The sequence below is a fragment of the Camelus dromedarius genome, chromosome 7 (assembly GCF_036321535.1).
Source record: "Camelus dromedarius isolate mCamDro1 chromosome 7, mCamDro1.pat, whole genome shotgun sequence".
NCBI lineage: Eukaryota > Metazoa > Chordata > Mammalia > Artiodactyla > Camelidae > Camelus > Camelus dromedarius.
In genome coordinates this window covers 58,841,109-58,865,340 of record NC_087442.1, presented here as the reverse complement: position 1 = coordinate 58,865,340, position 24,232 = coordinate 58,841,109, and the positions used below count along the sequence as shown (strand labels likewise).

General features: G+C 36.7%; 1 protein-coding gene across 1 annotated transcript in view; it reads left to right on the top strand.

Moving 5' to 3' along the window:
- The window catches only part of SDHAF3 (succinate dehydrogenase complex assembly factor 3), a 71,083-nt gene extending 47,758 nt beyond the window's left edge, over window positions 1-23,325 (top strand). The window contains exon 2 of the mRNA XM_010979639.3: window positions 19,862-23,325. Within this exon, the coding sequence (XP_010977941.2) occupies window positions 19,862-20,065 (204 nt within the window). The 3' untranslated portion in view covers window positions 20,066-23,325. The remainder of the gene's footprint in view (window positions 1-19,861) is intronic.
- Window positions 23,326-24,232: the final 907 nt, after the last annotated feature.

The following is a 24,232-nucleotide window of genomic DNA, read 5'->3' as shown; positions in this document are numbered from 1 at the left end:
GCACTTAGGTTACTTCCATATCTTGATTATTGTAAATAATGCTACCATGAATATAGTGGTGCATGTATCTTTTTGAATTAGTGTTTTTGTATTCTTTGGATAAATACTCAGAAGTGGAATAGCTGGATCATATTCTATTTTTTGAGGAATCTCCATACTGTTTTCCATAATGACTGCACTAATGTACATTCCCACCAGTAGTGTTTGAGGGTTCCTTTTTTTCCAGATCCTTGCTGACACTTGGTTTTGATTATAGACATTCTAACAGGCAAGAGGTAATAGCTCACTGTGGTTTTGATTTGGATGTCCCAATAGTTGATGTTAAACATCTTTTCATGTGTTTGTTGACCATCTGTATGTCTTCTTTGGAAAAATGTCTATTCAGGTCCTCTGCCCATTTTTTAATCAGGTTGTTTGTTGACTTGTATGCATTCTTTATGTATTTTGAATATTAATCCCTTATCAAATATGTGATTTGCAAACATCTTCTTATATTTGATAGATTCTTTTGTTGATGGTTTCCTTTGATGCACAGAAGCTTTTTAGATTCATGTCCCATTTGTTTTTGTTTCACTTGCCTGAGGAGACATATCCAGAAAGATATTGCTAAGACTGATGTCAAAGAGCCTACTGCCTGTTTTTGTATATGAATTTTATGGTTTCAGGTTTTACATACAAGTCTTCAGTCACCATTTTGAGTTAACGGTATAAGTAGTGGCCTAATTTCATTTTTTTTGCATATGGCTGACCCATTTTTCCAACACAGTTTACTAAAGAGATTATCCTTTTTCTGCTGTATTTTCTTAGTTCCTTTGTTGTATATTTTCCATATCTGTTGTGAGTTTATTTATGGGCTCTCAATACTGTTCCATTGACCTGTGTATATGTTTTTCAGCCAACATGATGCTGTTTTGATTACTATAGCTTTGTAATATAGTTTGAAATCAGGGAGTGTGATACCTCCAGCTTTTTTCTTTTTTTCTCAGAGTTGCTTTGACTGTTCAGGGTCTTCTGTGGTTCCATTATATATTTTAGAATTTTTTGTTTTATTTCTATGAAAAATGTCCTTGGGATTTTGATAGAGATTGCATTGAATTCATAGATTGCTTTAGGTAATGTGGACATTTTAACAGTTTTAATTCTGTCAATCCATGAACTTTGAATATCTTTACATTTATATGTGTCTTCAGTTTCTCTGAACAGCATCTTACAGTTTTCAACGTACATGTCTATTGCCTTTTTTAGTTAAATTTATTCCTAGGTATTTTATTCTTTTTGTTAGATCGTAAGTGGAATTCTTTTCTTTTTTCTTTAAGTTTGTGATGAATTTTAATGATACAGGTTAATTTTATGATGAAATATTTACTGAAGAGCAGAGTGTGAAATGTTAAATCCATGAATTAACAATATAAAGAAAAAGCACATGTAACTTTTATCTATGATATTTTCATAGGATTGGTTTCTTAATTTTTCTTTCTGATAACTCACTGTTAGTGTTAGAAACATAACACGTTTTTCTTTTTTGATTTTGTACCCCACAACTGTACTTTTAAAATGGTTTATAACAGTTTTCAATGGATTCTTCAGGGTTTTCTATGTAAAATCTTATCATTAGTGAATAGTGACAGTTTTACTTCTTCCTCTGCAATTTGGATGCCTCTTATTTCTTGCCTAGCACTTCTTGCTAGGACTTCTAATACTGTGTTGAGTAACAGTAGTGAGTGGGCATCCTTATCTTACTGATTTCAGAGGGATAGCTTTGAGTTTTTTATCATTGAATATGATGTTGGCTATAGGTTTGTCATATATGGCCTTTATTATGTTGAGGTACAGTCCTTCTATACCCATTTTTTTGAGAGACTTTATCATAAATGTGTATTGATCTTTCCAAATGCCTTTTATGCATATATTGAGATGATCATATGGTTTTTATCCTTCATTTTGTTAGTGTGGTGTATCATGTTGATTGACTTGATGTTGAACCATCTTTGCATACTTGGAATAAGTCCCTCTTGATCATGGTGAATTATCCTTTAAAAGTATTATTGTATTGGGCTTGCTAATATTTTGTTCAGGATTTTTGAATCTACATTCATCAGAGATACTGGCCTGTAATTTTCCTTTGTGTTGTCCTTGTCTGGTTTTGGTGTCGGGGTAATGCTGGCCTCTTAAAGTCAGTTAGGAATCGTTCCTCCTCCTTCAGGTTTTTGGAAAAGTTTTAAAGGGTAGATTTAAATCTTTGAATGTTTGGTAGAATTCACCAGTGAAGCCATCTGGTCCTGGGTTTTTGTTTGCTGGGAGGTTTTTGATTACTGTTTCAATCTCTTTACTAGTGATTTATCTATTCAGATTGAATTTCTTCAATATTTAGTCTTGGAAGGTTGTGATTCTCTAAGAATTTGTCCATTTCTTCTAGGGTGTCCAATTTGTTGGCATATTGCTGTTCATAATATTCTCATATAATCTTTTGTATTTCTGTGGTATCCATTGTTATTTCTACTCTTTAATTTCTGATTTTATTTATCAGAACCTTCTTTTTTTCTTAATGAGCCTAACTAAAGGTTTGTCAATTTTATCTTTTCAAAGAACTGGCTCTTAGTTTCATTGATTTTTTTTTCTTCTGTTCTCCTTTTAGTTTCTATTTCATTTATTTCTCCCCTGATCTCTGTTATTTCCTTCCTTCTACTGACTTTGGGCTTTGTTTGCTCTTTTTCTTATTTCTCTAGCTACTCCTCTAGCTGTAAGGTTAGATTACTGAGATTTTTCTTATTTCTTGAGGTAGGCCTAGATTGCTATAAACTTCTGTTATATTTTTATCTTCATTTTTCTTATGGTATTTGACTTCTTTGATATCTTCATTGACCAACAGTTGTTCAGTAGCATGTTGTTCAGAGTCCACATATATGTGATTTTTCCAGTTTTCTTGTAGTTGATTTCTAATTTCATGGCACTGTGATCAGTAAAGATGCTTGATATGATTTCAGTCTTAAATTTATTGAGACTTGTTTTGTATCCCAACATATGGTTTGTCCTTAAAAATGTTGCATGTGCACTTAAGGTGAATGTTTATTCTGCTGCATTTGGGTGGAATGTTCTATAAAAATCTATCAAATCCATCTGGTCTAACCCTTCACTTAAGGCCACTGTTCCCTTGACTTTGTCTGGATGATCTATCCATTGGTGTAAGTGGGGTTATTAAAGTCCCTTACTATTGTTTTGCTGTCAATTTCTCCCTTTTGGTCTGTTAATAATTGCTGTATGTATTCTGTGCTCCTGTGTTAGGTGCATATATATTAATAACTGTTATATCTACTGGATGAATAGTCTCCATCATTATTAGTGTCTATCTTTGTTTCTTGTTAACCTTTTTTGGCTTGAGGTCTATTTTGTCTGATGTGATTATGGCTATACCTGCTTTCTTTTGGTTGCCATGTGCTTGTATCATCTTCTGTTCATTTTTGAGCCTATGTTTGTCTTTAGAGTGAGATGAGTCACTTGGAGACAGCACATACTTGGGTCTTGTTTTTTAATCTGTCTATCCACTATTTGTTTTTTGACTGGTTGAATTCAGTCTGTTTACATTTAGGGTGATTATTGATAAATGTGGACTTAGTATTGCCATAATTTTATCTTTTGTTTTCTGCTCTATATCTCCATTATTTCTTTTTCCTTTTGTTTCTGTCTGCTGTTCTTCTTTTGTGGTTTTCTGAATTTTTCACAGTTTCCTCTTTTTCTGTTTTATTTCTCTGCTCTGGATTGCTTTGTGGTTATCATGAAGTTTGTATAAAATGATAGCATCTTATCTTTATTTGCCTGTACAGGTTCTGGCCTTTTCCTCATCCCCACCCCCTGCCCTAATTGAAGTAGCTGTAGTTATTTTTATTGTTTTCCCTTATTTAAACTTTATGCTATAATGGGTGTAAAAACCTATTCTGATATAGAGTTGCAATTTTCTGATTCTATCACCTTACTCAAAATTTTGTGTACTTTTGCCTTTTTGTTTCTTGTAAAAGAGCTCCTTTCAACATTTCTAGTAAGGCAGGTCTAGTGTTGAGGAACTCCCTCAGCTTTTGTTTGTATGGGGAAGATTATTTGTCTATATCTGAGTAACTTTGCTGGACAGCGTATTCTTAGCTGACAGTTTTTATCTTTCAGAATTTGGGGAATGTCATTCCACTCTCTCCTAGCCTGTAGAGTTTCTGCTGAGAAATCTGCTCATACCCTTGTGGTGGTTTCTTCATTGGTTACCATCTTTTTTTCCCTGGCTGCCTTTAAATTTTTTTGTCATTGACTTTTGACAGTTTTAATATAGTGTGTCCTGGAGAAGGTCTTTTTGTATTGAGGTAATTAGGTATTCTCTTAGCTTCATGGACTCATATATTCAGTTACTTCCCCAGGATTGAGAAGTTCTCAGCTACTATTTCTTTACATAAACTCTGCTTCCTTCTCACTCCCTCCTCCTTCTGGGATACTTATTATACTAATGTTGCCTTTCCTGAAAGAGTCAGATAGGTCTTACAGGTTTGTTTTTTTTTTAGATTTTCTCTTCTACCTGTATCATATCAATTTCTATCTTCAAGCTTACCAATTCTCTCTTCCATGTGGTCTGCTCTATAGTTTCATTGCTTTCTAATGCATTCTTCATCTCATGATTGAGTTCTTCAACTCTAGAATTTGTCTGGTTCTCTTAGGTTTCAATGTCTTTAATAAAAGTATTCTTTTTATTAATTTTATTCCTGAGCTCATTTCAGTTTTCTTGAAGCTTGCTGAGTTGCTTTATAATACCTATTATGACTTCTCTATCAGTTAGATCATAGTCTTCTATGATTTTAAGTTTGGTTTCTGGAGAATTGTCATTCTCTTTTTGTGATAGGGTGTTAAACTGTGGTTCTTCATGGTGCCTGATGACTTGTTCCTTTGTTGGTACATTTGGAGTAGCAAACAGTTTCTTCAGGTAAAGTTTTTTGTTTTTATGTCCAACAGGTTAGAGGCCTTTCTTTTGTTTTCCACTGGGTGGCAGTATAACACAAGTTTTTGGTTTTTCTTACTGGCCCTTCCTCTGGTTATATTTGAGAGTTGGCACCTTCTGCCCTCCACCACCTCTGTTGTAGGTGTTGACCGTTGTTTTTGTTGTTGCTGCTTGTGCCTCTAGGGTTTTTGGTGCCTTGGTGCTGCAGTATTGCTGGCATTGCCACCTGGGGTGCTGCAATGGTGGACACTTCTGCTGTGTCTAGGATCTCCCAAGACACAGGCTCCAATGCTGTAGGGGAGGGGAGTGGGGAGGAACTTGGGCAAGGATGCCTTTGCTGTGTCCAGGGTTGTTGGATTTACAGTTGCCACTGCTGTGGGCAAGGAGTCAGAGTTGAGAGTGCCTCTGTGGCTGGAGGAATGGGCTCACATGCCTCACTGCCACTGCCGCCCAGTTACCTGTGGCCACAAGTGCTAATGTGACCAGGAGGTTGGAGTTATGCCCTCTGCCTCTCCTGCTGCTGCTGGGTTCCCTGGGGCTGTAGGCTCAGCTGCTGTAACCAAGTAACTAGAATAATAGCAGGCACTGCCATCGCCATTCTTCTAGTTTTACTTCTTTATGTTCCAGTATTCCCACTTTTAGATGTACAGATGTGTACAATTCCAATATCCTGGTGTGTTGGGCAGAAGCACCTTTTTTGAGTGTGGATGTTTTACTAGTTGTAGATTGAAGGGGAGAGACAAAGGGAGCATCTCACTCAAGGATTTGAGAAGGATTGGTATTCTTTAACTGTTTGAATTTATCAGTAAAGCCATTTGGACTTTTGTTTGTACCTACTGCTTCAATCTCCTTATTTCTAATTGGTTTGTTCACATTTTCTATTTGTTCATGATTCAATCTTAATTAGTAGATTTTATGTTTCTAGGAATTTATCCATTTCTTCTAGATTCTTCAAATTGATTTATAATTGTTCATTGTAGTCTCTGATGATCTTTTGTATTTCTGTGGTATCAGTTGTAATGTCTCCTTTTTTGTATCTAATTTTATTTGAGCCTTGTTTTTTCCTTGGCAAATCTAGCTAAAAATATGTCTGTTTTCTTTTCAAAAAACCAACTTAGTTTCACTGAACTTTTCTATTGTCATTCTAGTCTTTATTTCTGCTCTGATCTTTGTTATTTTCCTTCTACTAACTTTGGGCTTAGATTTTTCTTCCTTTCCTTGTTCCTTCAGGTGTATAGTTAGGTTTTTTAATTGGAGATGTTTACTTCTTAATGTAATCATTTATTGCTATGAACTTCTCTCTTGGAACTGCCTCTGTTATATCCTGTTCATTTTGTTGTGTTGTATTTCAATTTTTCATTTGTCTCATCGTTTTTTTGTTTGTGTTTCCTCTTTGATCCATTTGTCATTCAGTTTCATGGTATTTAATCTCCACATATTTATGAATTTTCCAGTTGTCTTTTTGGTATTGATGTCTAGTTTCAAACCATTGTAGTCGGGAGAGATGCTTGATATTATTTCAGTCTTAGTAATTTGTGTCCTAACATATGGTCTATCCTGGAGAATGTTTCACTGTTCCATGTGCACTTGAGATGAATGTATATTATGCTGCTTTTGAATGAAATGTTCTGTAAATGTTTGTTAAAGTGCATGTTACAATAGATGGACTTTAGTTCAATATTTTCTTACTGATTTTCTGTCTGGATAATTTGTACATTGATGAAAGTGAGGCACTGAAGTTCCTTATTACTGTAATTACTGTTTATTTCTCATTAGGTCTGTTAATATTTGCTTTATGTATTTAGGTGCTCCTGTGTTGCTGTATATATACTAAAAATGTCATATCCTCTTTTTGAATTGACTTTTTATTATATAATGAACTTCCTCTTTTAGTCTTGAAGTCTGATAAAAAGTATAGCTATCTGAGCTTTCTCTTGGTTTCCACTTGCATGGAATATCTTTTTCCATGTGTCTGTGTGTGCTTAAAGCTAATTGGGTCTGTTGTAGGCAGCATATATAGTTGTGCCTATTTTTAAAATCCATTCTGCTGCTCTGCATCTTTTAATTGAATAATTTACTTCACTTACATTTAAAATAATTATTGATAGTGTAGACTTACTATTGCCATTTTGTTAATTGTTTTCTAGCTGTTTTGTAATTCTTTTGTTCCTTTCTTTTCTTGCTCTTTTTTTTTGTGATTTGATGATTTTCTGTAGTGGTATTCTTAGATTCCTTTATCTTTTGTGAATCTTTTATAGATTTTTGCTTTGTGGTTACTATGAGTCTTATATAAAACATATTTACTTCAGTTTATTTTAAGCTGATAACAACTTAACAAATGCATACTAAAGCTCTCCCTGCTCAAGTTTTGTTTTTGATTTCATAACTCAAAACCTTTTTACCTTCTGTATCCGTTAACAGATTTTTAATACTTCTGTGTTTTAACCTTCATGCTAGATTTATAAGTGATTTATTCATCATTATAATATTAGTAGTCTGAATTTAAGTACATATTTACCTTTATCAGTGAGATTTGTATTTTCATGTCTTCCTGTTACTGATTAGCATCCTTTTCTTTGAGCCTTGATAGGATTTTTTTTTTTTTTTTTATAAGTTCTTGTAAGGCTGGTCTAACAGTGATGAACTATTTCAGCTTTTGTTTCTCTGGAGAAAATCTTTTTCTCTCTCATTTCAATCCTAAAGGACTGCCTTGCAGGCAAGAAGGGAATGGCATAGTACTTTCACTGCCCTGTCGTAGAGTTCACACATGCTTCTGTTATATCTCGTCTGTTTTTGAATCTCTCTATTGAGTTTTTCACTTCACTTACTGCATTCTCCAGCTCTGTGATTTATGTTTGGTATTTTCTTAATTTTTTCTTCGTTGAAAATCACAGTTTGTTTATGCATTGTTCTTCTGACCTCAGTGAGCATCTTCATTATCATTATTTTGAGCTTTTATCAGGTAAACGACTTATCCCCATATTATTTAAGTTTTTTTATGAGGTTTTTCTGTTTATTTGGAACGTATGTCTGATTTCTTCATTTTTCTTGACTCCTTGTGTTGGTTTCTATCCACCTCTTTCATTCTTGGGAAGGAGTGGCCTTGTGTAGATGAACCTTACTGAAAAGACTTATAGCTGGGTTGAACAATAAGGTTTGTCTCCTGCACAAATCTTTTGTCTCTCAAACCTTTGTGATTGTCTAAGCAGCCCTGTCTGTCTTAAGTGGCTCTGGGTAGTTGAGGATGTGCCAAGACATGCTAGTGTCCCAAAGTGGAAGATCTCAGTCAGCACCTAGATGCAGGCTGGTTGGAATCTGGACCATCAGGCAATGTATTTAAAGTATGCAAATATATCTTTTTTAGGGGATTTTTGGGAGGTGGGCATTTCTGTCTACCCCTTCTGCACTAAAGCCCTGGGATGATAGTTAAGAACTGTTCCTTTTTTTTAAACTATTGCCCTTTTCTACCCATAAAAACAAGCTCCAGTCATTACCAGAACCAGGCTATTAAGGGATGTGTCCTCTCGGCAGCAGCCACAAAAGCCAGGACATCAAGACCTGTGCACAAGGTTCCTTCATGTAGACACTGGCAACCTCTGACAGTGAGAACTGGGAACGTGCCACGATGGTACCTACCTAGTAGCAGATCCTCAGTGCTGTGGCCTGAGGAGCAGGTTTCTAATTTAACACACATCTCAGGGCCAAATTCAGTTCTCTCCAGAGACTGCAAAGGCCAAGAATACCTGGGTGCTTCATTCTGCTGTCTATGCACTGGGCCCTGTGAAGGTAGCCATGCTGAATCTGTGCGAGCCTGTTGAGAGCTGTTTCTTTGTTTACCACATCCTCGTGGGTTTTGGGGACGCAAGCTCCATTGGGTTTTAGAGCTAGGTGTTTAGGGGCTACATCTCTCAGATGTAAGTCTTAAAACTTGGGGCACCAAATGTGGGCTCCAAACCCTTCACTTCTCAGTGAGAAGTGTCAACTGAAATAGTGCTTTTAGTGCTTTCCTAGATATGAAGAATTGGGGTCATAAAATCTCCTGAAAATACCTAAGTATCTGAAGGCCTGTTCAGCCAGTTTACCCAGAGCACAGAACACCTCTTTCCTGACTTCCATCCTGAACTCCTTTCACGGTGTATTGTAGGTCAGTGGCTGCAGCGGCTCATGGTTTAATCCAAGCAGAGTTAGACGGCAAGTGCCAATTTTTAGTTAGCAGGTCCCCCTCCTGGTCATAAATTCGACCATAGTTTGGGAGGCATTTCACGACCATTTTGTCCCCTGGTGCTAGGAATGCTTATATACTTAGGCCACTCAATGTACTATTACAGACTAGGCCTTATTAACAATAGCAAAAGGTCTCTGGGCCACCTACCTTAGTAGTCTGTTGTGGTCCAGGAAGATGTTCCCTCTTGTTGCTTCTTCCCATATCTAGAGTTGCACTATATCTGGTCTGCTGTTTCAAGTTGCCCAGTCATTTCTTTATCAGAGGCTCAGCCACACATTTGGTAATACAAGAAACAATTTTGTAAAACAGGCAAAATACAAATAATATAATTAGCAGTATTAGTAAGGTCATAAGTAAGAATTTAAGCCAAGAACTTTCATTAGACACAGCTGAGTGTATCCCTAGTTCATCTGACTTAGTTCGTTCTCTATCGATCCTTATCTTTAAGGAAGATAATTACATAGGCATTGTTCATAAGACACGCAGCCAAATTTCCTAGTGTTACTAGGTTGGTTATCCTTAGTATAGTTTAATTTTTCCCAACAAAAGAGAGCCTTTAAACCTAAATGTCCATACCCTACTGTTAACCATATAAATCCTTCCTATAATTGAGGGAGGTTATATTCTTTGACTGAAATGTTGTTACCTTGACTGGGCTTGAGTGATCTTATAAGAAAATTCATATTTATAATTTGGCCAGGCTCAGAGAAGGTATTATTAATTGGCCAGGTGAGGGCTCCCAACTCATAATTGGCCTAAATAAAACTATAATTTCTTTTTTTCTAGAATCAATTTTCTAGGGGCTATCTAGTTAGAGCCTTGGAGTAGGGAAACCCACCAAGGTAACCCAGAAGTACTGGCTATAGGTAATTGACCATAAACCTAACAATTGGATTAGTTCATAAGCAAAGGCATGAGCAATTATCAAATCAATCGGTGTACAGGCCTGGTCCTCTGTCTTGGGTCAGCTGTCTACCTCAGATGTTGTCTTCTCATCCTGGTCTGGTAGCTTCTTATCCATTTGTTTTAAGGTAAGCAGTCCTCTATAGGCCAGTCTAGTGCAGGGGTTCTTTCTGACTTAAAGTTAATCCAAAAGTCAATTTCCTTCAGCTTTTGCTGTGCAGGGTCTAGTTAAGAGCACCTGATAAAGGGTCCTTCAATCCAGGCCAAAGATAGTTCTTTAAATCATGTCTGTTTCAGTACGTATAATCCCCTGGTTGCAGGTCATGGGGCCTCTGATCTTCCCCTACGGATAGATTACTGAGCTTCAGAAACAAACCTAAAATGTCCTTTTAATAATTCAATTAAACTTTGCAACAACGTAACATAACAAGGAATGATCTGGGAAGCGATCTTGGTAAATACAAACCTCAATTAACAAAATTAGAATTTAATATCCACTGAAATATAATCTTTTTCTCTCTAAAGTTACCCTCATTTTTATCAAATGTAGCCAAATCAAGATAAATCTGTCTGCAAGTTATGTCTGATTATTTCATCATATAGGCTCTTTTAAATTGGCTGTGCCGGAACTTTTCATAAGGAGTCTCAGGCTGAGATTTTAATAAGGTCTCCTAGGGCCAGGAAAGCCACGTCCAGAGCTTGTCACTGATTTTGCCTTACAGATTTCAGTGAACTCTTCTTTTTCAGGTCCTCAAAATACCTTGAGATTCCTATACCTGTTAGGAGGTGATCTTCCTAATTTATCTGATAAAGCCACCGGGAATCTAAGGGTTTCCAGTGTCTGGAGGGATCAGATAGAGGGAAAAGATAACTATTCCAAGTCTGCTTACATAGGTATAATTCACCAAATTGCTGAGTCATAATTAGTTTAAGGAGAAGGGTTTCTTTATATCCAGAAAACACAGATTAAAAGCCAGTAATATTTCGGAAAAATCAAAAATTATAACCACATTCATCGAGTCTACTCAGTCCCATGTAACTAATCCTTTTTTGTTAAGTTTTATGAAACCAGATTTTCCATCAGACTTTTAAAATTTCTTACCCAGTTCAGTTCAGTGCTATAATCTGAAATTCATCAGAAACCAGTAAATCTCACTGAAGAGAAAGCATTTTGCAAAAGCATCAGAATGAAACAATAACTGTCTATAAATGACAAAAGGCTTAAAAGCGTGGTCAAACACCCAGTTACACCGTAATCGATAAAGAAACCTTGTTACAATAAGGAGAATTATGACTGGTAACACTTCAGATATATCAGATTTTTAGGGATTCCATATAATTTCTACACTATATTAATAACATTTCATCATATAACCTAAGATTTATTATTGATTTGACAGTACTTCCCATGTAATTTAACATACCAAATGAATCTTACTAGTTTAAAATCTCTCTTTGGGATGTTTCAGGGGCCCTCTGAAGCATCCTAAGGTTAAGCTGGAGGTCAAAAGAATGCTGATTAAAATTTGATATTTGGGAAGCTTGTTAAAAAGTTTCACAACACTTGTTCATAAAAGCATAGGTCACTGTGAAACAATACTTACTCAATAACAATAAAAATATTTCAAAGGTAGAAACAGAACAGATCGCTTAAGGGGTAAAAGAAACCTTACAATCTGTTACTAAAGGCAGATTGACATTTTAAGAAAACTTTCTCCTCTTAACAGAGAGAGAGACCCAAATCTGGCCCCAGCCAGTTTCCTTTTATATTTCTGAGAATTTATATAAGGGCTTAATTTCCTTTGGGCCACTTAAGTAGAGCTCATTTACAAATTAGTTTTGAATTAGGGATAATACCATCCAAAGGTAAAGACATACAATACACACATAGATAGAAGCAGAGATCTCATAGTTGCATTTTCTAAAGTTGGGCATGAATCAGGTATTACAACATAAAACTCACTAGTTTTAAAAGTTGGAAAAAGCTGAATTTAAAAGTCTTCATTCCCCCCACCCCTTTTCCTCCCCTACAATCTCAGGAATTAGAGATGATCTAGATAGGATAAATGTTCCTGAGAGCCTGGTCTTAAGGCACAGGGAGAGAAAAAGCAAGTTCTCCTAGAAGGACTTGTTCCTTCTGTGTCAGAATTCTGAGGTGATTTTCTAGGTCGGCTTTCATATCTGGGAGAAGTAAGTGGGGCTTTCAGTTATAGCCCTGAGGCATTACAGCCCACGTATATTGCCTCTCATTCCAAGTAAAGGCAAAAAGACTGATCATCTGGATGTACAGGAATACTAAAAAAAAAAAAAAAAAAAAAAAAAAAAAAAGTGCTACAGCGCTCTATCACAGAAAAGAAGTCACTGTTCTTAGGAATATGGACAATGAGGTATGGGGGTTTGGCACTACAGAATGATGAGTATTTTAATGGGTGACGCAGAATGTGTTCTTCCAATGTCGGCAGAATCAAGTGCCCATAGTTCTTTAGGTGCTAAGCCTAACAGTTTGTCTTGTTCAGTGTCATCCTCATCATGAGTCACAAACATTATATGATGACCAAAGTCTGATTTGGTCTTTCAGATCTAGAAATATTTCTCCTTTAAGAATAAAGGAAATATGGACTTCATAAGTTTCCAGTAGATCTCTGCCTGTCAGGTGACTGGGAGTACTTTCTACTAGAAGAAAAAGGAGGGCCTTCCTTTATGTTCCCCTAAGTAGAATTCTAAAGGTAATGATTTAAAAGCCTTAATAAGTGTATTAGAAACCCCTACCATCTGTACTGAGGTATTACTCTGAGGGGGAGGGCCTTTAATTTTGGCAGCGTTCAAAACTGGAAAGGTGGCCCCTTTATCTATGAGCGCTTTGATTGTTCTCCTTGTATAATCATTTCTCCTTCTCCTAGGGTGTTAGAGAGGGGAAGCGGAAAGAGTCCCCATGTTCCCCCGGAGCAGCCCTATTCTTGTTGAACTCATAATTCTGGTCTAAAACCCAGTTTTCCTACTAAACTTAAAATTTATTTTTCTGATGTGGTTTTCTGCAGTAAAAGTAAACTTTGGTTTTCTCTATTCGGTTGTGGATTGAATGAGGGTTGGTTAACCTTCAACTGGCATTGAGTACCTAATTGGTGCAGCTGAAAGTTCACATTTTTTTTTTTTTGTAGATAAAACTTATAAGGGCTTTTTAAAAAAATGGCCTTAAAAGTTGGTGAGCCAGTGTAACAAGGGCGTTTGTAGGTAGTGTGAACCACCCTAGATTGTCTTTTGACCAGAGTAGTCAGTTCCTCATCTAAGCCTTCCAAAAAGGCAGAGTTAATTAAGGGATCTTTTTGGTGATTAGAGAATGAATAAGTCAAGTCAGAATATTACTTAAATTTTTTTTTAACCTTCCATAATAGTCCAGAATTGATTCATCAGGTCTTTGCTTGCACTGCTGGATCTTTGTCCAGTCTACAGTTTTTGGAAAAAGCTCTCAGATAAATTTGAGTAATTTTTGAGCTAATTCCTTGCATTCAGTGTGAGCCTGTGGATTATGTAATTCAAAGTCCATTAGAGGTCGTTTCCAACCTGCTTTCTCTGTCCATTCCCCTGGTTTGCTTTCAGAAACTAATTGGTATAGCTCTGAAAACCTGGGTTCATAGGTCCAGATGGTTAACTCAGACTCCTTAGCAAACCCCAATGGATCCTGACTTGGAGTGGGAAATTCCTTAGCCAGGGCTCTAAGTTCTGCTTGGGTCCAGCGTGTGTATGTAAGTACCGAGGACAGTTCACCTCTCCCTGTAATAGGTTTCTCCTTAAAGGGAGCTATACTCACCTCTGATTTTTTTTGATCTACCTTTATCAGGGAAGAGGGACCAGCAGGAGGTGGAAGAGACAGAAGCGAAGAAGAGATAGTTCTGGACCAGGCAGGCAATTCAGGTAGAAGATAACATGGGAGGAGCAGAGGTAGAGACAGTGTCAGTGCTAGTGGCCTTTTCTAGTTCTGACATAGTTTCAAGCAGTTTCTTGTTGGTTTCCTGCAAAGAAGTTACTTTATCATTTCCTCTTTTAGAAGCGTCTAAATACCAATCAAGTAAGTATTCCATTCAGTCTGTTTGATCTTACGGCCAGCTTTTTCTAACTGTGCACACAAAAATATCAATTTTGGAATATCAAAAAGAACCCCAATTTGGCCATTTTAGATCGGGATCTCCTTTACTATAATTTCCCCAATTAAGTAGGTACTTGGAAGTATGAGCTCCATACATGAATCTGGCTAGGGTGCTAGCCCCAGCTTGGTGTTCTGATGCCCCTTGTTTCTCTTGGAGACTGTTTCTCATTTTAAAGTTGAATTTGTCAGGGATAAATTTTCACTTTTATCCTGACAAGTTCTGTTGAGGTAGCCAAACTGAGGGAAAGCAGCAGCTCAGCAGCCTCTTACCTAACCACTCAGTCCAGACCCTGGTATCTTTCAACCAGCCCCACCCAGCACCTCTCCACTGGGTGGGTATCTCCCCTCAGTATCTCAGCTGGGGGGCCAGGTACCTGGATACACTGCCCAATAAAACTCGGGATCATCCATCAATATGGGAGATCCGAGAACCAGGAGAGACTCACCGAAGCTCATCTAGACTCAGAGGAGGCGGATGGACACAAAGGGCCTCTGCTGGTACCAAGGCTCTGGTTCCTTGTAGAGTTCAGGCGAAGGAGAGAAGTCTGCTCGGGGTGCCTTCATGGGGTCGCCAAAACTGTTGACTGAAGTAAAATCACACAACGTGAGAGTTGTGGGCTAAGCTTTATTTGGAACAAAATGAGGACGATAGCCTGGAAGCCAGCATCCTGAAAGCTCTGAGAAACTATTCCGAAGAGGCAGGGGAAAACTCAGTATTGTATATGATTTCAGTGAAGGGGGGACATGTGCAGTCAAGAACACGTTTAGGCAGAGGCTGCTGCTAGTCACAGGGAGTAGATGTCACCGTTAATGACTTTTAATGCTTTTCTAGATATGAAGAGACGTAAGAATTGGGGCCATAAAATCTTCTCCTGAACATACCTAAATACCTGAAGGTCTGTTCAGCCAGTTTTCCCAGGGCACAGAGCGCCTCATTCCTGACCTCCATCCTGAACTCCTTTCAGGGTGTGCTGGAGGTCAGTGGCTGCAGCTGCTCGTGATTTAATCCAAGCAGAGTTAGATGGCAAGTGCCAATTTTTAGTCAGCAGGAGCTAGGAGTTTTGAGTTCCCTCCTGGTTGTGTATTGCCATGCTGGGTTAGGGTTTACAGGGAGATGATGTCTCGGCCTCTCTCACCTGTTTCGATGTGGGTTTTTTCTTATTTGCCCAATAGGTAGGAGTTGCACTTTCAAAGGGAATTGTTTCACGTGTAGCTGTAGATTTGGTGTGTCTGTGACGAGAGAAGCATCCGGGAGTCTTCTTTGTTACCATCTTGAACTGGAACCTCCTCTTCACACTTCTGTTTGAAATGCATTTCTCATTTTCTCGAGAAACATAAGAATTTAAAGCATTAGATTGTTACCTTAATGATTATAAATTATACCCCCAGTGAAATATTCTGAAATTATGCATATTTAAATTTTAAGGGTAAAATTATGAAATTTTTTAAAATATAGGAAGGAGAAAATTATATAAAAGACATTTATATATCCCCCAACCAGAAAAAACAAGTATTGACATTTTATAGTATTTGCTTTAGATCAGTCTTTTAAAAAGTAAATAGAATTTTAAAAGTACAGCTAAAATTTTACCCCAATCTTTTCCCCCTTCTTTGTCCTCAAAAGTGGTGTCTGTTGTTTCCATATATTCTGTGCCTATGTATATATCTATGAAGAATATATATATATATATATTTCTATTTAAAAATGGTCATGCTGTTCATAAATTTTTCAGGATTTTTACTTTATGGGTCTTTTTCAATAATTTGACTATGATATGCATTCGTGTGGCTTTACTTTATCTTCCTTGGATCTTGCTAGCTTTTTGAACTGTACATTTATTTTTCAGATATTAATGCCTCCTTTTCTTGTGGGATTTCATTTAAACATGTGTTTTACCATTGTCTCACAGATCACTGATCTTAAGTTGATTTTAAAATAGTTTTTCAGATTGGATAATTTATACTGATACATTTAAGTTTATTGAATCTTTTAAGCCCATTCATTGAGGATTTTTAAATTTCAGATACTGCATTTTAGAGTTCGAGTTTTCATTTGGTTTTTACAGTTTGTAATTTTCTGCTGAGATTTCTCATCTATGCATTCATTATGACCATATTTTCTTTTATATATTTGAACATATAATAGGTGCTTTAAAATCCTTTGCTTCTAGTTTTAATGTCTGAATCATTTCAGGCATTGCCTTTTCTCTTTATTATGGGTCACATTTTCTGTTTCCTGTAATTTTGGGTTTTCTCCCTGCACACTGTGAATGATAGATACATCATAGAGACATTATTCCACTGTGTTCTTCCAAAGTGTATTGATTTTGTTTTATCAAGCAGTTAGCTTGGCAGAACTCAGATTCCAAACTCTGTGTCCCCTTTAACAAGAACCAACTGAAGTGTCTACTTCTTTTTGCCTTAGCTGGGCTGCTTTAGTCTGTCCTGAGTGTGCTTAGTTAAGGGGTTTGGCAGAGTTTATTTGCAGAATTTAGGGTTCCCCTTTTGTAGCTTACTTTTTTCCCCTGAGATTTCCTTTCTCACTTTCTAACTGCTGCTGTTCTCCCACACTAGGCTCTGAGCACTCAGTCACCTCCCAGTACCAACCTGCATCTTCCCTCAGAAAAAAGCTATAAAAATGGCAGTGTTCTCTGCTATTCTTCATTCTGTCAGCTCCTTTCTACTTTCTAGCTTTGGTTGCTTCCAGTGTCTGACTGATTATATTTTGTCTAGACTTCATAATGTTATCTGCAGGAGGGTTAGTCTGATAGAAGGTACTCCACTATTAATGGAAGCAAAAGTCCTTGCATAACTTTTTTTTTTTGAATGTGGTAGAAATATATATAACACAGAATTTGCCATTTTTAACTGTAACATTCAGGGGCATTAATTGCATTTACAGTATTGTTCATCAGTTACCACTGTCTATACCCAAAACTTTTTCTTCCCAAACAGAAAATCTGTGCCCATTAAGCAATACATCGCCACTCCCTCTCCCCCAGACCCCGGTAACCTCTACTCTAGTTCTGTTTCTATAGATTTGCCTATTCTACATATTGCACATGAGTGGAATCCTACAATATTCTTTTGTGTCTGGGTTATTTCAGTTTTAGCATAATGTTTTCAAGTTTCATCCATATTGTAGAACGTATCAGAATTTCATTCCTTTTTAATGGTAAGTAATACTCCATTTGTATGTCCATATCAATTTTGTTTAGGGAACATTTGGTGAACATGGGTTGTTTCCACATATTTGCTATTGTGAGCAATGCTGTTATGATCATGGGTGCACCAGTATCTGTTTGAATTCCTACTGTCACTTATTGGGTCTATATATACAAGTGGAATTGCTGGATCATACAGTAATTCTTTAACTTTTTGAGGAATTGCTTAACTTATCCATATTGGTTATACCATTTTCTATTCCCACCCGCAATGGACAACACTTTTATTTATTATCTCTATTGTTATAGCCATCCTAGGGGGTATGAAGTGCTATCTCATCTCATTGTGATTTTTATTTGCATTCCTCTAATGACTAATGGTGTTGAGTATGTTTTCTCATGCTTGTTGGTGGTCTGTATATATTTGGAGAAATGTCTATTTAAGTCTCCTTTTTTTTTTTTGTTTTTTTTTTTTTGTTTTTGTAATTATTTATACATTCTGGGTATTAAACCCTTGTCAGACATGTAGTTTACAAATAGTTTTTTCCCATTCGATAATTTGTCCTTTCACTTTGAGTGTCCTTTGATGCAACCAATTTATCTATTTCTTTTTTTGCTCATGGTTTTGGTTTCATAGATCTAAGAATCCATTGCCAAATCCAAGGTCATGAAAATTTACCCCAGTTTTCTTCTAGGAGTTTTATGATTTTAGCTCTTACATTTAAGTCTTAAATTTAAGTCTTATATTTAAATCCATTTTGTGTTTCTGTACATGGTGGGAGGTAGCGATCCAACTTCACTCATTTACATGTAGAAATCCAGTTTGTCCAGCAGTATCTGTTAAAGAGACTATTCTTTCTCCCGTTGAATAGACTTGACAACTTGTCAAAATTGGCGATATATATATGGGTTTATTTCTGGACTCTCAATTCTATTCTGTTGGTCTATGTATCTATTCTAAAACCAGTACCACACTGTTTTGATTACTTATTGTAGCTCTGTGGTACATTTGGAAATTGGAAACTGAATGATCCAGTATTATTCTTTTTCAAGGTGGTTTTGGCTATTCAAAACCTCTCACATTTTCATAAGAATTTGAGTATTGGTTTCTCCATTTCTGCAAATGAATACTTTTTAAACCTGCTTTTTTGGATTCTGATTGTATTAACATCAATAAATCTCCAAAACAGACATTTAGTACACTTACTGTCAATGGATTGTGAAGAAGTCTCTAAATGAACACTTGTCCTTTCTCCCACCGAAGTACAATTAGATTGTTTCCAGTTTGTTGCTTTAACAGTGTCACAGTGAACATTTCTTTGCATGCTACCTGTCTACGTGTTAGAAAGTTTTAGGACAGTAGTTCTCAACCTGGGCAGGTCTACCTGCCAGGGAACATTTGGCAATGTTTGGAGACATTTCTGAAGGGAGGGATGCTACTGGCATCTAGTCAGTGGAGACCAGAGATGCTGCTGAACATCCTACAGTACAAGAACAGACTCCCACCCACCCCACTACGAAATAGTTTCCAAATTATCCAATTTGTTCATAGTACCAAGGTAGAGAAACCCTGCTCTGGGGCATGTACTTCCTTAAAAATGGGATTTATAAAACCTAGAGGGTGTGCAATCTTTTTCTGGTACTTGTTAATTACATGAAATGGGTTTCTGTAAAACATGCAGAAAATATTGTTTTTAATTTATCTTAAACTAGCTAGAATAGCAGAATTATCCAGAGTTAGCTAATTTGTTTACTTACCTAGAGGGTGCACGTAATCTTTTAACTTCAAGAACTGCAATACGTTGGTACTTCCTGCCTGATTAAAAAGATTGATTTTAGAGTGAGAATCTGCTTTATAAGACAATGGAAGTTGAAACATTAGGCTGAAGCTGATTGAGAAAAATTATAGCATGAAAAATGTAGGAATTTTTTTCCTGGCATCAAAGATGGCTGTTAAATATTGAAAGCTTAAAGACTTGAAAAGTTTTTCTCTCTAAATGTGATTTAAATTAGTTTTAAAATTTAAGACAGGGGAATGAACCTAATGAATTTTGAGACCCGCTTTTAAACCAGTAAGACCCCATGGCTCCCCCTTTGAAAAATCTGATGAAAATTACGGCCTCAGGACCGTGTGCACGTTTGTATACATAGTTTTGCATATGGTTTTTGAGTGATATGCGTGCTCCTGAAGCCTGCAAGTGAACCATCTAGATTTCCAGACTAAGGATTTTGGTAAAATTTAAGGTGCTTAAAAAAAATGTATTCGAAATTGTCACTGAATAGTAAAGACACAGATATACTGTTAGTGTCGTCTTCACCAAATACAGAAGACTCAGTGACGGAGAAAAATAGGTAGCTTGGAATTAGAATTCTTCCAAGTCCTTCAATGCTTAATGAATACAGATCTTATTTTAATTTTATATTTCTACCTTTCCTTTCCTTTTTCTTTTTACTAGGTTTATGCAGCAGTGCTATGGCAACAAGCTAATGAAAACAGACAGAATTCAACTGAAAAAGCATGTTTTGGAACCTCCCTACCGGAAGAAAAACTTAATGACTTTCGTGATGAACAGATTGGACAGTTGCAGGAGCTGATGCAAGAAGCCACTAAACCCAATAGACAATTTAGTATTACTGAATCCAAGAAACCAAAATTTTAGTCTGTACAATAAAGCTTAACAAAGCATTTAAATTTCAGAACCCCTTATTTTAACTATCATTGGTTTATAAAATTTGCTTCTTTAAGGTTTTTAGGCTTTGAGAATGCCTAGTGTTAATGATTATGAATGCTCTCTATAATACACAGATCAGGAGTGGGTGAAACTGCATTATTGAAGTAACAGTACTTGCTGGGTTTGATTTGGTGTTTTGCTTATTATTATTTTTTTTTGACTAAACCAGAAAGAATGGCTGTAAAATGGACAAGCTTGTGAAATTTTGCTGAAAAAATTTTTATACATAAGTTTGTTTTTAATGCTTTTCTTGTTCAAGCATTAGCTTCTTCATGGCTTTGGCTTCGTTGGTAAGTATATCATGATGATAGATGTGAAATTTCTAAGGTTATTATCTAAATACATTGTTACCCTGTAAGTTTTCATCATTTCTGCTTTAATATTACATATATGATGATTCTTTAAAATGTCCTTTCTCTCTGAGTCATTGTTGATCTACAATGAAAGGTTAAAAAAGAAGCTTTGAGATCCAGTATTATATGTATTATCATTTGTATAATAGATTATGTAATGTATAACACATTTCTGTGGTGCTTGTAGTAACAGATCACCCCTTAAATAGTCTGTATTTAACTTGATAATCTCATTTATGGCCTGATGCATGGGGAGATAAAAACACTTCATTATTAATTGAAAAAAATCAAACTATAATCCCATTCACATCCTAAAATGTTTATGAATTTTAAAATATTACATACTAAAATGACTTGTATGTTTAATTTTGCATGTTTACTGTAAGATTCTGAAGTTACCATTTTTCAAGTGCAATTGTGTTTGCTCTTTTAACAGTTGATCCCTATTTTCTCTGTGCTGTTTTATGGTTTCTCTTTGTATAGGGCTGCAAGGTCTCTAAGTCCTTTCTTCCGCCCCTCTTTAGTCTGGAGGTTGATTCTCATAGAAGATAAGCAGTCAATCAGTAATTAGTCTTTACATTCTAACAGGCTCCAGGAGTAGAACAATAAGATAAAGCTCTTGCCCTCAAGTTTAACCTCTAACCGTGCATGCAGGAACCATTTCATCATGAACAAATACATTATGTCCTCAAACTCTTTACAGTACTAACACCTACAAGGACAGCGCTTCTGTGTCTTGTGACGTGGGAGTTGTAGATCCTTTAGATTCTCCTGTTGTCCCTTTCATCCTGGCACTGTCACCCTCCCTTTAGAATTCTCCATCCTTGTTCTTTGTTACCTAGCTCATACCTCTTCATCTCAAGTCTTGCCATCATTTTGGTCATCTTAGTATTAATCCATCTGGTTGATTTACCTGGTAGCCTCATGGTTCTTTGCTGGTTTATTATTCACTTTCAGTAATTCAATCTCCCATCTTCCTGGCTACACTTAAGCCCACTTTATTCAGAAGTGAATAAAGCGCCACATCTGCAATTATGAATTACAACATTCCATGCTTTTTTCATTGTTTCTTATCTTGATCAGTGTTTTACTCCTGCTGCACCTGGTCATTCTTTTAATAAATACCTACTGAGATATACCTAATAAATACCTACATCATAAGCCAGGCGTCATTCTAGGGACTAGAATACAGCAGTTATCAAAGACAAAATGTATTTCCCTACAGAACTTACATTCTTAAGAGGAGAAGCAAAATAAACAAACTATGTAGGGTGGTTAGTACGATGGAGAAAAATAAAACAAGGATAGAGCTGTAGTTCCCAAATTGTGAACTGAGATGCCCTGAGGCAACACAGAGAACCCACAGGGTGCTGCAGGATATTTTAAACTGCGGGAAATCACAGCCGTGTTTATAGGACACTACACAAGCTACTAGCCTAAGGTATTTCAGTTTTACTATTGCAGCATTTCTTCTGGATGAGTCATCTTTGTGAAGCTGGGCTTTAGTGATTGCTGTGATAAAAGCAAATACCACACAAAAACTATTAACAGAAAATGTCCAACATGATCACAGTGTCTGAGAGGCTATGTAATGTCCAACAGGTACTAAATTGTTAGGGTATTATAAGTGAAACTCTTGTGGGTTTGTGGTTTTCTGTGTGTTTACTGCTGGTGTGCTGTGTAAATACTGAGACACTAAGGATGTGGGAACTGCTGAAACCAGCAGTGTCAGAGAATGGGGAACTCATTAGTCTTTTGACCACTCAGTTTACTTACTGTCAGTCCTTTACTGTCTTCATTTCCATCCCAATCTGCCCTCGTCTGTGATACTTCACTGCAGCCAGCCATTTTGCAAACCCACAATGTTGTCTCCTTTTCCTTTCACCTCTGCTGCTCTCACCAAGATAACCACTCACTTGCCAAAATTAATAGGATATTAATCAGTATAAGATTGGTATGTTATCCTCTGAGGCTCGATAGTGTTTTTAATTCTCTAGTGCTTTTAAATCACTACTTGTTGGTTTGTACACCACCTAACCTTCCTTTACATTATAATTTTTCCCCCCAAATAGTGATGTTTTTCTGGGATTTCATTTTTAGGACTCCTAGTTCACATATCTATTGCTTCACATAATTAGATATACTCTTAAATTGTAACACCAACCCAAATCTCATTTCTAAACATCAGATCTGTGTTTGAAATTCTTTTTGACATTTCCAACTCATATTAAAGTCCTTTTTCTTCCCACCTCAGGGAATGAATGATATTAACATATACCCAGTTCACTAGTTCAGAATTCTGTAATTTAGCCTAGATTTCAGTTTCCCTGGAGGCCTCATCACTATTCAGCAATTCTGACAACTCCCTGTGATGGACTGTACAACAGCCATAATTCTCCATCACTCCTTGTACCCACATCCCCTTGGCAGTGTGACTTTGCAGCTCCTCCTATAAAGAATTCTTATCTGTTTTACAATTCCCCAAACCTGGACTGGCCTTGTTCCTTGATTTGCTCAGAAGAATATGGGGAGTGACATGTAAACTTAGGCTCTAGGCCTCAGAGCCTTGTCCACTCCCAACTGCCATGTGAACAATCTCTGTCTTATGGGAGACGTGGAACAGAGGGGAAGTCATCCTAGCTGAAGCCATCGAGACCAGCTAGCTCTCAGCCACCTGCAGATCCGTCAACGAGCCCAGCCAAGACCAGAAGAACTGCTCAGCTGATCCCAGCCCAAATTGCCAATTGTAAGTTAACTGACAGTTCTTTTAAATTACTGTATCTTGAGGTGGTGTCTTGTATAATTAAAGCAAACTGCTTTACTATTTCAAAATTATTACTTTCTCTCTACTTAGTCTGATATTTTAGACTTAGAATTCTTTTTGCCTGCAGTAACCTATATGTAGCATCTTTGTCTTCAGCATGCTCATTAATGTACTGTTCTCCATGTGGCTATAAACACTGCCTTACTGATATGTAAAATCTGATCATATAATTTTCCTGCTTGCAGTTTGGAGTGGGAGAGGTATTTGGATTATTCTAGGTAGAATGTAAAAGCATTTTTGAGAAGCATTTAGAGTTGGCAATATCCTAAGAAATTAAATAATTACAAGGCCAATAATATCTAAGTGAAACTGCTGAAGCCTCTTTTGCCCTGAGGGTGAATTTCAGCTTTGGTTTTGATGGTCCTTTAAAACATAGTGGACAGACAACAAAGCACACAGTCCACCTGAGGCAGAGAAAGCCAGCCCCTAAGGACTACACCCCTCAGGGTAAGAGTGAGCCAGAAGCACACCTGCTCCAGTGTTTGTGCAAGGTTGAAGGCCACCCCAAATTCAAGTCATCCAGGTGCTAAAACCGACAAAACTTAAGGCTATGAATTTGGTGGTCTCAGAATGAGTGCTTGGCAGATGTAAACACATCTTTGGAGGATGCTGGGATCATGAATCAATTTCCTAGGAAGTATAGCTTAAGTTTAAATAAAATCCATAAGGAAGACTAGCATCATGAATGAAAGGCAGCAGAACACAAGAAAACAACTTTGGAATTAGCACATATATAATGTAAAACATAAGTGTGTATGTGTAAAAACTAAAAAGTTTTAAAATACCTGCAGGGAACAAAGCATTATAAAAACTGACCTAGCATATTTGAAGAACCAGGTAAAAGTTCTAGGAATGGAAAAATAACTAAAATTAAAAATAAAACAATGGAGAGGTTTAGCAGATTAGATGGGCCTGAAA